Raw genomic sequence first — 12471 nt, 5'->3', positions numbered from 1 at the left:
AGCACCGTTCATCGTTTCATTTCAAATACACTTTTGAAAAGTTTCACAAATTGAGGCAGAAGATATTGAAGACTGATCGAGCCATAAGCTATAAATGGGCACTTCTGCATTTCAGTATAAGTACACATGTTTTGTATCTTTTTAATTATGCTTTGTGTATTTCAACATTATATCATATTTCCTTGGTTTTTTTTTGTGTCAGCTGTTTTTTTTTTGTATGCTGGAGAATAGATTCCAGGCAAACTCTTCAGGTCTGGAAATCTTTATTTTTATTTTTTTAAGTGAAACCTTATCTCAAAGTTTGAGCTCATATTTGTTAGGCAAAAAGTTATCGCCTCACTCCGCTGCAAATCAAACATGAACTGTAAGCTTTACTTTAGAGAGTTTATTCCCAGTGTGACGGAGGTGGTGAGACAGGTTCTGTATTTATTTTACCACAGAATAATTGTCATAAAGAGCGTGATAAAGTCATTGCTTGGTTTAATGTTTTACCAGATTTTACTCATGCAAGTCCAGTTTATTTGTCATGTGTATTTCCACTTAATACAAGTACAGTTTGTCTTAACGACAAAATGTCATCATGTGTAAATTCGGCTTCGGCTTGAAAATCACAAATATCTTCATGGATAGTCTGTAATGAAAAACTAGGGGTGTGCAGTTGGAAACACATTGACGTGTGTGAGGCAGCGAGGGTCTGACTAAAGACTCCAACAGGTTGCATCATGGGAGTTGTAGGATATATTGTTGTGGGGGACCGACATACTCATATTAAGGTACCCCAACCCTATGCCTATGGAAGACATAACTATCATTGAACGTATATTTAATATATATATTTTTTTAAAAATTGTCTTCAAGAATGAAAGATGTCACCCGGCAGCAACTGAGCATGTCGGCCACGCTGCTCATCATGAGTCGATGACATTCTTCTCCGCCTTTCCCTGTGTGTTGTGTGTTTTGTGCATTGCAATCATACATCTGTGTTTATTTTGGTCCAGTCCTTCAGATAGAAGTCAGAGCTATAGATAGTTTTGACTCACTGGGTCCGTCTCCTCCTAATGCTTGTGTCACTGCGTGTCCTGGAGAGACTCCCAGTCTGGCTCCTGGTACGTCGAAAGACACTCGCCTACATTCTTGAGGGAAATGCTGCGTTCGGGTGACCTAATGACTTGTTGATGGAGGCCTGCGCTTTTTATTTGACGTGGTGCTCATTTCCAGGCCAGTGATGAAGTCTCCCAAAAACTCTGCAGAAGGGGATCTACAGTACAAAGCAAATGCCTGGATCCTTAATCTTATCACCTGTGCAAACTTTCAAAGCCAAACAAAAATGTATATATACACAAAAATAGATTCTTCCTCTCTCAGGGAATCTATTTCAACACCACCATGATTGTAATTTCTTGTAGTTATGTCTCTACAGATTCGCAAGATGTCTGAATGTCTGGCCAGTAAAGACATGACGCACATATGAGAGCTCAGTGGGGAAAAAAAAAAAAGGTCCTCTGTGTCCCCACTGCGAGCGGAAACATCTTCTCTGGCTGATCCGTCGCTCAGTGTCACAGCTGTTTTTTCTGCAGCTGCACAGTCCAGCTCCCTTTGGCAACATGCACTGCTGCGCCACAGTTACACTGATGTAGTACACACACACACACACACACACACACACACACACACACACACACACACACACACACACACACACACACACACACACACAGAGAGAGAGAGCTGGCTGGTGCAAGTTGTGAGTCATCTGACATCCTCACGGCCACATCTAATAATGTGAACGTGGTGCAGCTCGCACAGCAACAACACCGGGGCTTGTGGATCGCTCCGAAACCTTTCTTTCCGGTGCTTCTTTTCGCTGACAGGAGTTCTGCAAGCCTTCACTGTCGAAAACAACAGTCGAGTGATCTTTCTCTCGGAATTCAAGAAGAGTCTCAAGAGCCCAGGAGCAGACTTCTGCCCAGGAGCCTGTGTTTAAGACTGAGATATAGCAAATTCTGTATAAATACATCTATACATGATCGTAGCCATCCTGTCACCAAATGTAAAATAAGATTGCATGATAATTTGACGCCCTGCAGGGTCAAAAACAATGTCACAAAAACATGGCTAATTTGGAAGCTTGGTCTCGATCCAGGATTCGACTTCCTCAGCCGTGTCGGTGCTAAAGACTCGCTGACTGTAGTCCAATCAATTTTTCTTGGGAAAGAAACATTACGAGTGATTGTTCTCAGAATAGCATATGTATATGTGTGTGCATTACAGGATGATTAGAGGGAATCTGTGTTCGGATTGTAATGGCTGCGACATTCCAACGGGCTCGATAAGACTATATCCGCTCATCCCTCTCTCGGCCTATTTTGGTTCGGCAGCTCCTCTCTCCGCTTCTATTCAGGGTTCAGCTTTTTAATTGGCAGCAGCTGCTCCCTCCAACGTCTGAGTGATACAATACGCGCTTTTGCACCGACATGGACACAAAAATACGCTCCTGCAACACAAGTACTCACCATGCCTTATATTTAGGCCGCGCCACCGACGGGACAGCGACACAGGACACTGACTGTTGTTGTTTCTATTTTTTTTTACCATGATGCTTGAGTCGGTCCTCAGGTCGTTTCTTTACGTCGTTGGTGCAATGCTTCCTCTAGCACCAGTAGAGGGCGCCGGATGCTGCAGTATAACTAACCCCAACCCCGTGTTAAGCTATAGAGAGGTGTGTTTTAATCAGGTGGGCAACAGTCCATAGTTCAATTTCCAGCCAAACGACGGACAAGACGTCGACCTCCTCGCGGTCGCGAGCTTTGCACGAGCACATTTCACTGCCACTGATTCGCTGAAGTGAAATGCTGAGCGAGGGGGAACCGGTTCCAGGGCACCTTTAAGTAACTGTGAGAAATGTGTGTCCTCGAGGCACGAAAGGTACACCGCTGAGCCTGAGCAGGTTTTATTGCCCAATGAAAGAAAAGAAGAAAAAAAATGCAGATGAAGTCGAGACTTCTTTGTTTAACTTTTCTGAGTAATTAAAGTTTTTACTCTAATAAAAAACATATTTTTTTAACGCCACTGGTATTAAAGGGTCTCACCATCCATTAACAGTTTTGAGAAAAACCTTAAAACATACCTTTTTTGCCTTTTTTGCACTTATATTTTCTTATTTCTCTTATTTATAAGTAATATATGACATGTTTTTATGTTATGCACTGATTTTTATACAGGACATATTTTGCATTTTGATTTATATTTTTATTTCCATGTATGTATGTAGCAGCTTCACTTTTATGTAAGCTATGTAGGCACATCCCATTTTATATTGCTCAGTTTTTGTTTTCTGTGCAGCACTTTGTATTTCACTTTTGCACCAAAGGCGCTTTATAAATAAAGTTTAATTAATGTCATACAGTTGGACATAGGTTGTAGATATATTTGCACCATATATTTCTACATGACTAGAATGTAGAAACTATAGGTGCACCACTGTAGTATGTTAAACCTGCCAACAGTGCATAAAATCAAACAGTTCCACCATAACAACATTAAAATACACCAGAAATAATAATCCAAAAAGATAAGATAAGATAAGATGAACCTTTATTGATCAGGGAAAATTCAAAATGGACTCAGCGGCACACAAGTGTAGCAGCACACGGAGAAAGTAAAAGAAAAAATGAAAGTAGAAAGTAGAATTGAATCTAAGGTAATGTAGGATCAAATATAAAATACAATGCAATAACAATAACAGATACTATACTTCTGGGAAATGTGCAATTATGGACAATGTACAATCGTTAGGAGCATAACCATCCGTTTAAATTCTATCTGCACTATTATGCTCAGTCAACAGAGACGTTTTATTTATATACTTCTATTTATGTAATTTTATTCATACCAGTGACTTCCAATTTTGTTGTACAGTTTGACATGTGCAATGACATTATTCTACAATAATCTGCATATATAGTTGCTTATATGGACTAATCATGTCGTACTTTTACTTTTGCTGCCAATATAACTGTACTTTTACTTTTTTTAAAGCCGGACTTCAACATTGTTGGGGGGGCTGTTGGTGGTTTTACGCAAAAAAACATCCATATACTTGTGTCTCTGCTGCAACAACCTCAGTATTTAGTTCCAGCGGGCTCCATGTGGCGGGATGAGAATAATAATAATAATAATCATATCTTGGTGTTTTCTCCGGTTACGCACGGTGCCAACGCGCGGCTTCTCGGTTCTGGCGACTCCTCCACACTGGGATCAGCTGTCTTCGCTCTCAGCTACTCCCAGAATTCCACTCCGCCTTTTACTTTTTTTCTTTCTGTCTTTCTTTGCTTGCAGCTCTCCCTCTCCCTCCCTCTCTCCCTGCCTCCCTCTCCCTCCCTCTCCCTCTCCGCACACAGGACTTCCCAGTGACTTTGCGCGACTGCATTTGGCCCCCGAGCTTGAGTCCCCACAAGTTTGGCCAGTGCGCACGGCGGGTGGAGAAGAACAAGGAGCCAGTCTGGAGCCCGGAGCCGCGTCGAGCCGACGGGTCTTTTCTTGTTGTCGTTGCGCCTCGTCCGCGTGAACCAAACGCGTAAAAGGGATTTTTTTTTGATTTTTTTTAAATTTCTTTTGGTTGTTACCTGTTGATGAGGTCCCGACGGCCGCGGGGCGCGAGAGGAGCAGTCGGCACTTTCTTGGCAGAGAAGAGGAAAAGTGTGAAAGAGGCGCAGGCAACACGCCACTCCAGTGGCCTGGAGGAGTGAAGGACCTCGGAGGGTTTTCTCTCTCTCTCTCTCTCCCTCTCCCTCTCTCCCTCTCTCTCTCCTCCTTCTCCCCCAGCGATCGCAGCCTGTGCTGGGTTGGTTGGTTGGCTGGTGGAAGAATGGGCACTTCGGCCACTTCGACCTGTGGACTTATCCTCTCCTTGGTGCTCACGTGCCAGCTGGTTACTGTAAGTGGCCTCAAACTTTCTTTTCACCCACAATAACTTTTCACCCCCCCCCTCCTCCCACACACAGATCAAACCAGTGCCTTTATGTCCTATTAAAGGCAAAGTATATGAAGGAGAATGTGTGTTGGTGTTGCTGGTGCTGGTGGTGCAGGGCTGCTGCTCACTTGCAGGTGGGCTGGAGAGCAGACTCCTGTGCACGAAGTCACAGCGGCATGTACTGTAAAAGATGCTTTCAAAAAAGAAAAAGAAAAAAACAGTAATGTGACAAACTAGAACCTCCTGTTGAGTGAAGCCGGAGCTAAGTTTGTCCACAGAAACAAGCTATTCATAGTCTCCCCGGAGCCCTGGACTCCCAAAAGCTTCTCAAACTCAGGCTGCACTTTGGCATCGCCCACACTTTGTGTGTTGACTCACTTTATTTCACGCGTGACCCGATCATCAGAATAGATTAGAAATGTACATGTATTAGCCTGGAATCCTTCAGAATAAAAGTTTGAAGCCGCTCGCCAGGAGCCGGTCTCCCCCACCCAGGCTTCTACTGGGAAGTGGGACCATTTTGGGAATGTCCCGCGAAAAGGTGCATCCTCTGGGGATAATCGTTTTTTTTTAAACTTTTTATTTCATTTTTTGCTTGAAGTCTATGACTTAGTGGTCATATTTCACATATTTCATTTAAAGAGCGGAAACTGCTCACATCTGAGAGGCTGGAACCGGAGAAAGTTATTTCATTTTTTTTGATGATAAATGACTATGATGATTAATCGATTGTCAGTTATTGCTCTAGCTCATGCGCTGTTGGCCGCCATATTATTGTTTCAATGTCACGTAAGTTGTCTTTACTTTGCTATATCTGTGGTATGAGTCTCATATAGAGGATGGCCATGACGTAGCTGCTGAGAATAGACCCCCCCCCCCCCCCCCACCCTACCCTCCTCCTCCTCCTCCTCCTCCGCCTCCTCCATCCTCTGCAGAAATCCCGTCTGGTCTCTCACCTTTACGCCCTCCAATAAACAGAGCTGTCACGGTCGAGATGGCCTATTTGTGACCGCTCCCTCCCGCCTCTGATTCGATCCGAGGCGAAAGCCTGTCTCCCAATGATGGGGGACATACCTGAGGGCGGCCGGCAGACATAAATCTTTTCGCCTGCTGGACATAGAATTTGTGAGCCAATGATCTGCGTGACATTTGAAAAGTTATGGTGTTTTTAAAAAAAACAACCCATGGAGGTATATATACTTAACGTGCTGCTGAGCCTTTCTCGTGGACGACGTGATGCGTCGCTCTGTGCACAGAGTTTTGAAAGAAGACATCTCCTCTCCCCGAGGAGCTGTTATCATCTGCCGACAGCGGACGGCAGCAGGAGACGGCCCCTCGACACATTTTAACCAACAATACCGTGGTAATTGAATTACGCGGAACCGCAAGCATCTGTTTCTTGCATTATGACTTTGAACCACAGCAGGCATGGGCCGTCCCTTGATTCAATTAAGCAGAGGCGAGCTGGTGTTACTACGGGCCGCCCTCCTTTTTAAAAAAAAATGTTTTGATCCCCTCTGGAATGTCAGGGTCATGCGCATCAACTCCAACAATCAAAGTCAATAAAACCTCTCGATGGGTGAAAGCCCTCCGTCACAAATGAATACCTGAGTCCCGCTGTGAGCCCCCCCCCCCTCTGGCTCCGTTTCAACTGGTCCTAGTGTGTTTCAAGGTCCGTGGTCTTTGCTCCTGGTCTCATCGCTCGTACAAAGGTGATGGAGGCCCACTTTGTTTTCCGGTGGGCATCACCAGAGCCACCGTGAGCACCGCGGCGGGCAGTTTTTGGCACGGAGAGATCTCTCCCAGTATAGACTGTCACAAGTGTCCCTTGACTTCACTGGGGGTTCGGATCCTGGGGGGCGGTGGGGGAAGGGCGGCCTGGATTCCTATGACTATACAGTCTGCAGAGCGGGTGCCATTTCGCGCAAAACTGTTCTCCGTCTCCGCCATGTGTGTGTGTGTGTGTGTAATTCGGTCCCGTCGTCCCCGTGAGCTCATGATTTATTTATTCTGTTTCCCTCCCCATGTGTAAATCGAGCGGGCGAGGTGACGGGTTCCCTGTGGCTTCACATGCGGGGGGGGGGGGGGGGGGGGGGGGGGGGGGGGGGGGGGCTACCTGGTGTTAGACTTCCACTCAGAGTTCCAGGAGGAAACTATGGAGTGGCGGAACACAGCAGTGCAAACAGAGACTTCACTCCGCAGTTTGAACAGTCAGTGGGGAAGGTCCGCTGCCTCCGCACCCCATTCATTACATAATTGCTTGAAGACTGGTTTCAGTAAACATTGCATTGTTGAACTAAATGCCCCCGGGGGCGAGGGGGGTGGGGGGGGGGCATCCTGGCCCATGGGACACAATGCTGAAGTGAAGTGGCTCGCCCCCTCTTCCTGAAGCCGGCCGGCAGCCTGGCGTTTGTTGACTCGGCAGTGAGGTGTGACTTGGGCCGGTAGAGAGGTCAGAGAGGTGAAGACTCTGAACCTGACTGTGCTTCTCTGATCAGCTGTGGGCTGCACGCTGGCGTAGTGGTTCGCACTTTCGCCCTCACAGCGAGAAGGTTCTGGGTTCGAAGCCCGGTTCAAACCAAGCAGGGCCTTTCTGTGTGGAGTTTGCATGTTCTCCCACGTGTATGCGTGGGTTCTCTCCGGGTTCTCCGGCTTCCTCCCACAGTCCAGAGACATGCAGAATGGGGTTAGGTTCATTGGAGACTCTGAATTGACCGTAGGTGTGAGAGTGAATGGTTGTCCGTCTCTGTATGTGGCCCTGCGATAGGCTGGCGACCTGTCCAGGGTGAACCCCGCCTCTCGCCCAACGTCAGCTGGGATTGGCTCCAGCCCCCCCGCGACCCTTTAAATGGATAGAGCGGTAGACGATGGATGGATGGAGATATTCATCTTCTCCCATTCGACGTCGCTTTTCCAGCATTTGTTAAAGCATTTTCTTAATACTTGTATTTTAGTTTTTCTCTGCCGTTTCATTCCTTCCACCAGATGCAGCAGATGCTGAAATCTTAGTTTTTGCTTTCGGCCTTGAAGGGAGCCCAAGGCTGGTTTCAATTCTGCCTGCAGCTTTGTGGGTAGAGGAGGCTCGTCCTCCTGGGCCCGACCCATAAGAGTTAAAGTGCCACGATGAGCTCAAATATGCTAAATATATTGGGTCTGATCTTTTAAAGATCTGCAGTGTGGTGTCACTCAATTTTTCACCCATCCCTGTGTCTTTTCTTCCTCTGATTCAATTTGCTGTTTGCAGTCAATACATCCAATACGTTAGAGCATAATCAAGTCAGACAAAGAACCATATCTTCTCTTAACCGCCGAGATCAGTCTGATATGTGTGCTGATTGCAGAGATGAAAGTCATGTTACCCCACCCTCATCGCACACACACACACACACGCAGCCACACACACGCAGACACACACACGCAGACACGCAGACACACGCACCGTGCTTTGCAGCAGGCGTTGCGTTGCGCCTTCATGCCCAACGCCACATCCGCGTCGGACACGAGAGCCGACTCCAAACACAGCTGCGCCTCAGCTGGTACGGCGGCAGCAGCAGCAGCAGCAGCGCCGTGCGTGTTCCGACATGAGCGCACATTCTCTGAGTGTCTCCATTGTAACTGGAGTCCCACTCTTTCCATTAGTACCTCTTCACACGCGTCGTTCGGAACCACACAGTTTATGTGTCATCCTCGGATCAGTCTCGAACTTCTCTCCGGTTTAGTTCTGCCCTGGGATTCAATCCTCTCCGCTTCATGTGGAGGGAAGCTTTAAGTTTGAATGTGCTCGTGTCGGCGGTTGTGACGTGATTACCGCACTTGGTCTGTTATCTGCACTCTTAGTGACACTTTCTGAAATGAGCTATTGGATCAATGTGTTGAGTGATCAGTGTGAGCCAGTGGCCATCACGACAAAGAGCCAATATCAATCAACTGCTCATTTCCCAGGAGCGAGACGCATTTAAAATGGCATATTCGCAGTCGACACTGTACGATATGTCATTTTTTTCATATTCAGAAGCAGTAATAATAAGAACATACAGACAGTTTAATAAAAAAAGAAGCCCCTTGTCCTTTTCAGTGTCAGGACTTCCGGTGTGTATCTCTCGTCATTCCTGAGTTATGGTGCTACAGCTGCAATAAACCCGGCGGAGGTTCATGCTGAGGTCACATGCTGGCGTCTCGAGGACACGACACAAGTCTACGACATGGGCAATAAAGTTGGGTTGTCCCCAAAAAAAAATGAATTCTGGGTTTCCCCCTTTTCGAGTTCCATTATATTTTTGTCAAACAAGTGACGAAACAAATTTACCTTCTCCGCCCTGGGACCTGGATTCGAAAGAGTGCGTCTTCAGGCAGCGAAAACTCCGGGTGCGTCTGGACGGGAGGCCCACACGGGCAAGACTCCCCCGCGTACGTGCAACAAAGTCGCATTGGTGTAGACGGGGCCTGAATCTAACACGACTCCTTCCGCTTGATAGGAAGAACAAAAGACTGTAATGGACTGGTACAGAGTCTGACTCATTGCCCCGTCTTTAACGGTCTCCTGCCCCCCCCCCCCGGGCTTATTAGAGATTCATTGAAATGCTAAGTTGACTGTATTGCACTTTGTCTGTGAAGGTGCTCAATAGTTGGTGCCCCATTGAACCTGCCATTGTCTCTCTGCGAGCAGCACTGATGTGAAGTCACTCGGGCCTTCTGCCTTTTCTTTTGCTGCTGCATTGTCTCGTATGGTCCCTCCCAACTTACACAGCTTCTCTAATGGGGGTTGCTGCCCTTTTCACTAAAGGAGGGTTTCTCTTGTTTTTGTGTGTATTGTGAGAGGAATAGATTTTTTTTTCTGGGTACTTAACTTTGCTATAGGAATGCTATCAGTCTTTTTTTCTCTCTCTCTCTCTCTCCATTGTCTTTTAAAACCAGGTTTGACCCGTGTGGTGTTTACAAGAGAAATCCCACCCTGGTGTTTTTCACCAGCGCCGAGGACTTCTCGGGCCCTGAACACAGATTAAGCGGCCCCCGCCTTGTCGCTTCCTTTTTACTGTACAAGTCTCTACCTGCGAGACGGAGAGCGCTTCCATCTCTGCGAGGCATTATTGTAACCTGCAGAAATCGCCCCTAAGCTGATGTTAAAACCCGCGATGTTGGCAGGGGGAGGTCGACCAAGTGGAATTGTGCAGGCGGCGGCGGCTCAGGGAAAAGTGAACGCGGGGAGAAAACGTTGGCTTCGCCCCTTTTCTGCTCACTTTAATTCAATTCAGTGCAATGCCGGCAGCTCGCTCAACAGGAGCCTAATGAGCCAGTGACTTCACAAATTAAAAAGGTTTTGGTTGTTTAAACACCAGGGCTGACGAGCAAGAGGGTTTTTTTTAATGAATTAACTATGGAAAATCTGAATTCTGTGAAAAGATCCCAAAAATCGAATAAAGTCTGAGTAGCAACACTTTGATTTGGGGAAGTTTGCGCTCATCAGTTTCTTGTAACCTCAAAGAAATGAAATGCGTAAAAGCGGCCAAGGATTTATTATAGAAGGAATTGAACAGTCTTGTATAGCAGCAGGATAGGCAGGACGTAGCTAACGGTCAGTTGGGGGTTACAAAAAAGAAGGTTTGACCTAGTGACTTATTGCTTGGGAAAGCAGCAGGTAAAATGTCAGCCACTGAAGGCAGCGATAATATATATATGCATATATATATATATATGTGTGTGTATATATGTATATATGTGTATATATATATATATATATATATATATATATATATGTTTGTGTATATATGTATATATATGTGTGTATATATGTATATATATATATGTGTGTGTATATATATATATATATATATATATATATATATGTATATATCTATATATAGATACATCTATATATAGATGTGCCCTATCACTTCTGGTCCATGGAAGAGTTCGGTTCTCCTGTACGTAGGCTGCCGAGGCCCTCAGGAGAGACGGGAGGAGAGCTGCAGCGGCCTGGTGTGTGTTATCACGTCAGCTGCCATCCCCACGAGACATAACAACTCTTTCTGTTTTCATGCACACGTCTACACGCTCGTGAGAGGCTCACACACTTTTTTGTTCTCAGAGGAATTTTCTCCCCCCCCCCCCAACTCTCTGCTCGTATCTTTTTACGCTGCCGATCCAGATCTCTGACACGTTGCACGCGGTCAACAAGTGATAACCACTATTTAAATCCTTGTCGCCGTAGAGAACTCATTTCCACCCACCTGACCACCTGTGTTGCTTCAGAAGGTCGGTTTGGACAAGTGATTAGCTCCACGACGAGACGTCTGTAGAGCTCCTCTGAGAGCAAATTGGTTTGCGGCTGAGAGGTTTTAAGAGCAGTCTGTTGTTTCGGTGCGGTGGCTCGTGATGGTCTGAAACTTTTGTCCCTTGCTGAGTCACCATCCTGTCGGGGAAATGAAAACCTGGAATTATCGACGGACAGGAGACAAAAGGCCGAGAGGACGGCACTCGCCCTGAAGCAACGTTTATTCAGGCTTTCCTACTTACAGTTCAGATGTCCTGCTCCATGTTTTCCTAAATCATGAAACCCGCTGTATTTGTTGTTTTCCCAAACCCAATACCCACTTTTCAAATCTCAAATCTATTTTCTCTCCTGCATATGTTTATATTGGAAAACCCCCCCGCGATCTTTGGTCTTATCACAACAAGCACTTGTTATTTAAAACCTCGTCCTTGCATGCAGTTAAGACATAGAGGCGTTCATCACAGGTTTTGACAGTGAGATGTAGTGTGGTTGCAAAGCTGCACAGAAGTTTTTTCTTAAAACTTGACATGCGACACACTAGAACTTAAGATTAATGAATTCCCTTGGACCTCATCATGCCATAGTGTGAGCCATCGTTGTTTTTATTTTTCTCTCTCCGCTCGGATGTGATATTTGAATTTCCATCACGGTGGAACCTCTTGGTCTGAATTATGTTCCGTCCAGGTTTGAAAATGCATGTTCCATGCCATGAGCCAAAATGTGTTGTAATGGAAAAAAAAGTCTTTGATTTAAACACACAGGTTCATTCACGTAGGTGTGTTTGATGGGAAAGTAAACAGTACTCACGACAAATCACAGAGACTTAGATTGTTTTACCTGCGTCAGAAGCTACGCAACAAAACACTACTTTGACTTATAATAAGTCAAAATATACAACACAGCACTCGATGTTAATGTTACGATGACCTGTTGCTGCTGGTGCAGCTCTCGCCAATTGAGCGTTGCCTCCCCTAGTTACTGTGCAGCACAAAGGCAGTTTACAACGATGACGGCATAAGAGCCACGGCCCGTGATTTCAGACAAAGGCAGGCTTCTCATTTCTCCCTGGCGGTCAACAATTTCTTTCCATTTTAATTCGTATGTATGATAAGAAAAAGAATGAAAGCTCAGACCATTATTTAGATCTGACATATCTCTGGTTGGCTTCTATTTTACATATTCAATTACACCCAATATATTTCAATTATTATTTTTATTTCAACATTAC

At 45.7% G+C, this 12471-nt stretch overlaps 1 protein-coding gene across 11 annotated transcripts in view; it reads left to right on the top strand.

Moving 5' to 3' along the window:
- The first annotated feature begins 3896 nt into the window (after positions 1-3896).
- The window catches only part of hspg2 (heparan sulfate proteoglycan 2), an 85245-nt gene continuing 76670 nt past the window's right edge, over positions 3897-12471 (top strand). For all 11 annotated transcript variants that reach the window (XM_047331291.1, XM_047331288.1, XM_047331294.1 and 8 more), the window contains exon 1: positions 3897-4936. In XM_047331291.1, the coding sequence (XP_047187247.1) occupies positions 4868-4936 (69 nt within the window). In that variant the 5' untranslated portion in view covers positions 3897-4867. The remainder of the gene's footprint in view (positions 4937-12471) is intronic.

Source organism: Scophthalmus maximus, chromosome 3 (assembly GCF_022379125.1).
Source record: "Scophthalmus maximus strain ysfricsl-2021 chromosome 3, ASM2237912v1, whole genome shotgun sequence".
In the NCBI taxonomy this organism is placed as follows: Eukaryota; Metazoa; Chordata; class Actinopteri; order Pleuronectiformes; family Scophthalmidae; genus Scophthalmus; species Scophthalmus maximus.
Note: the sequence above shows the minus strand (reverse complement) of the source record. Positions and strands in the feature narration are given on the sequence as shown.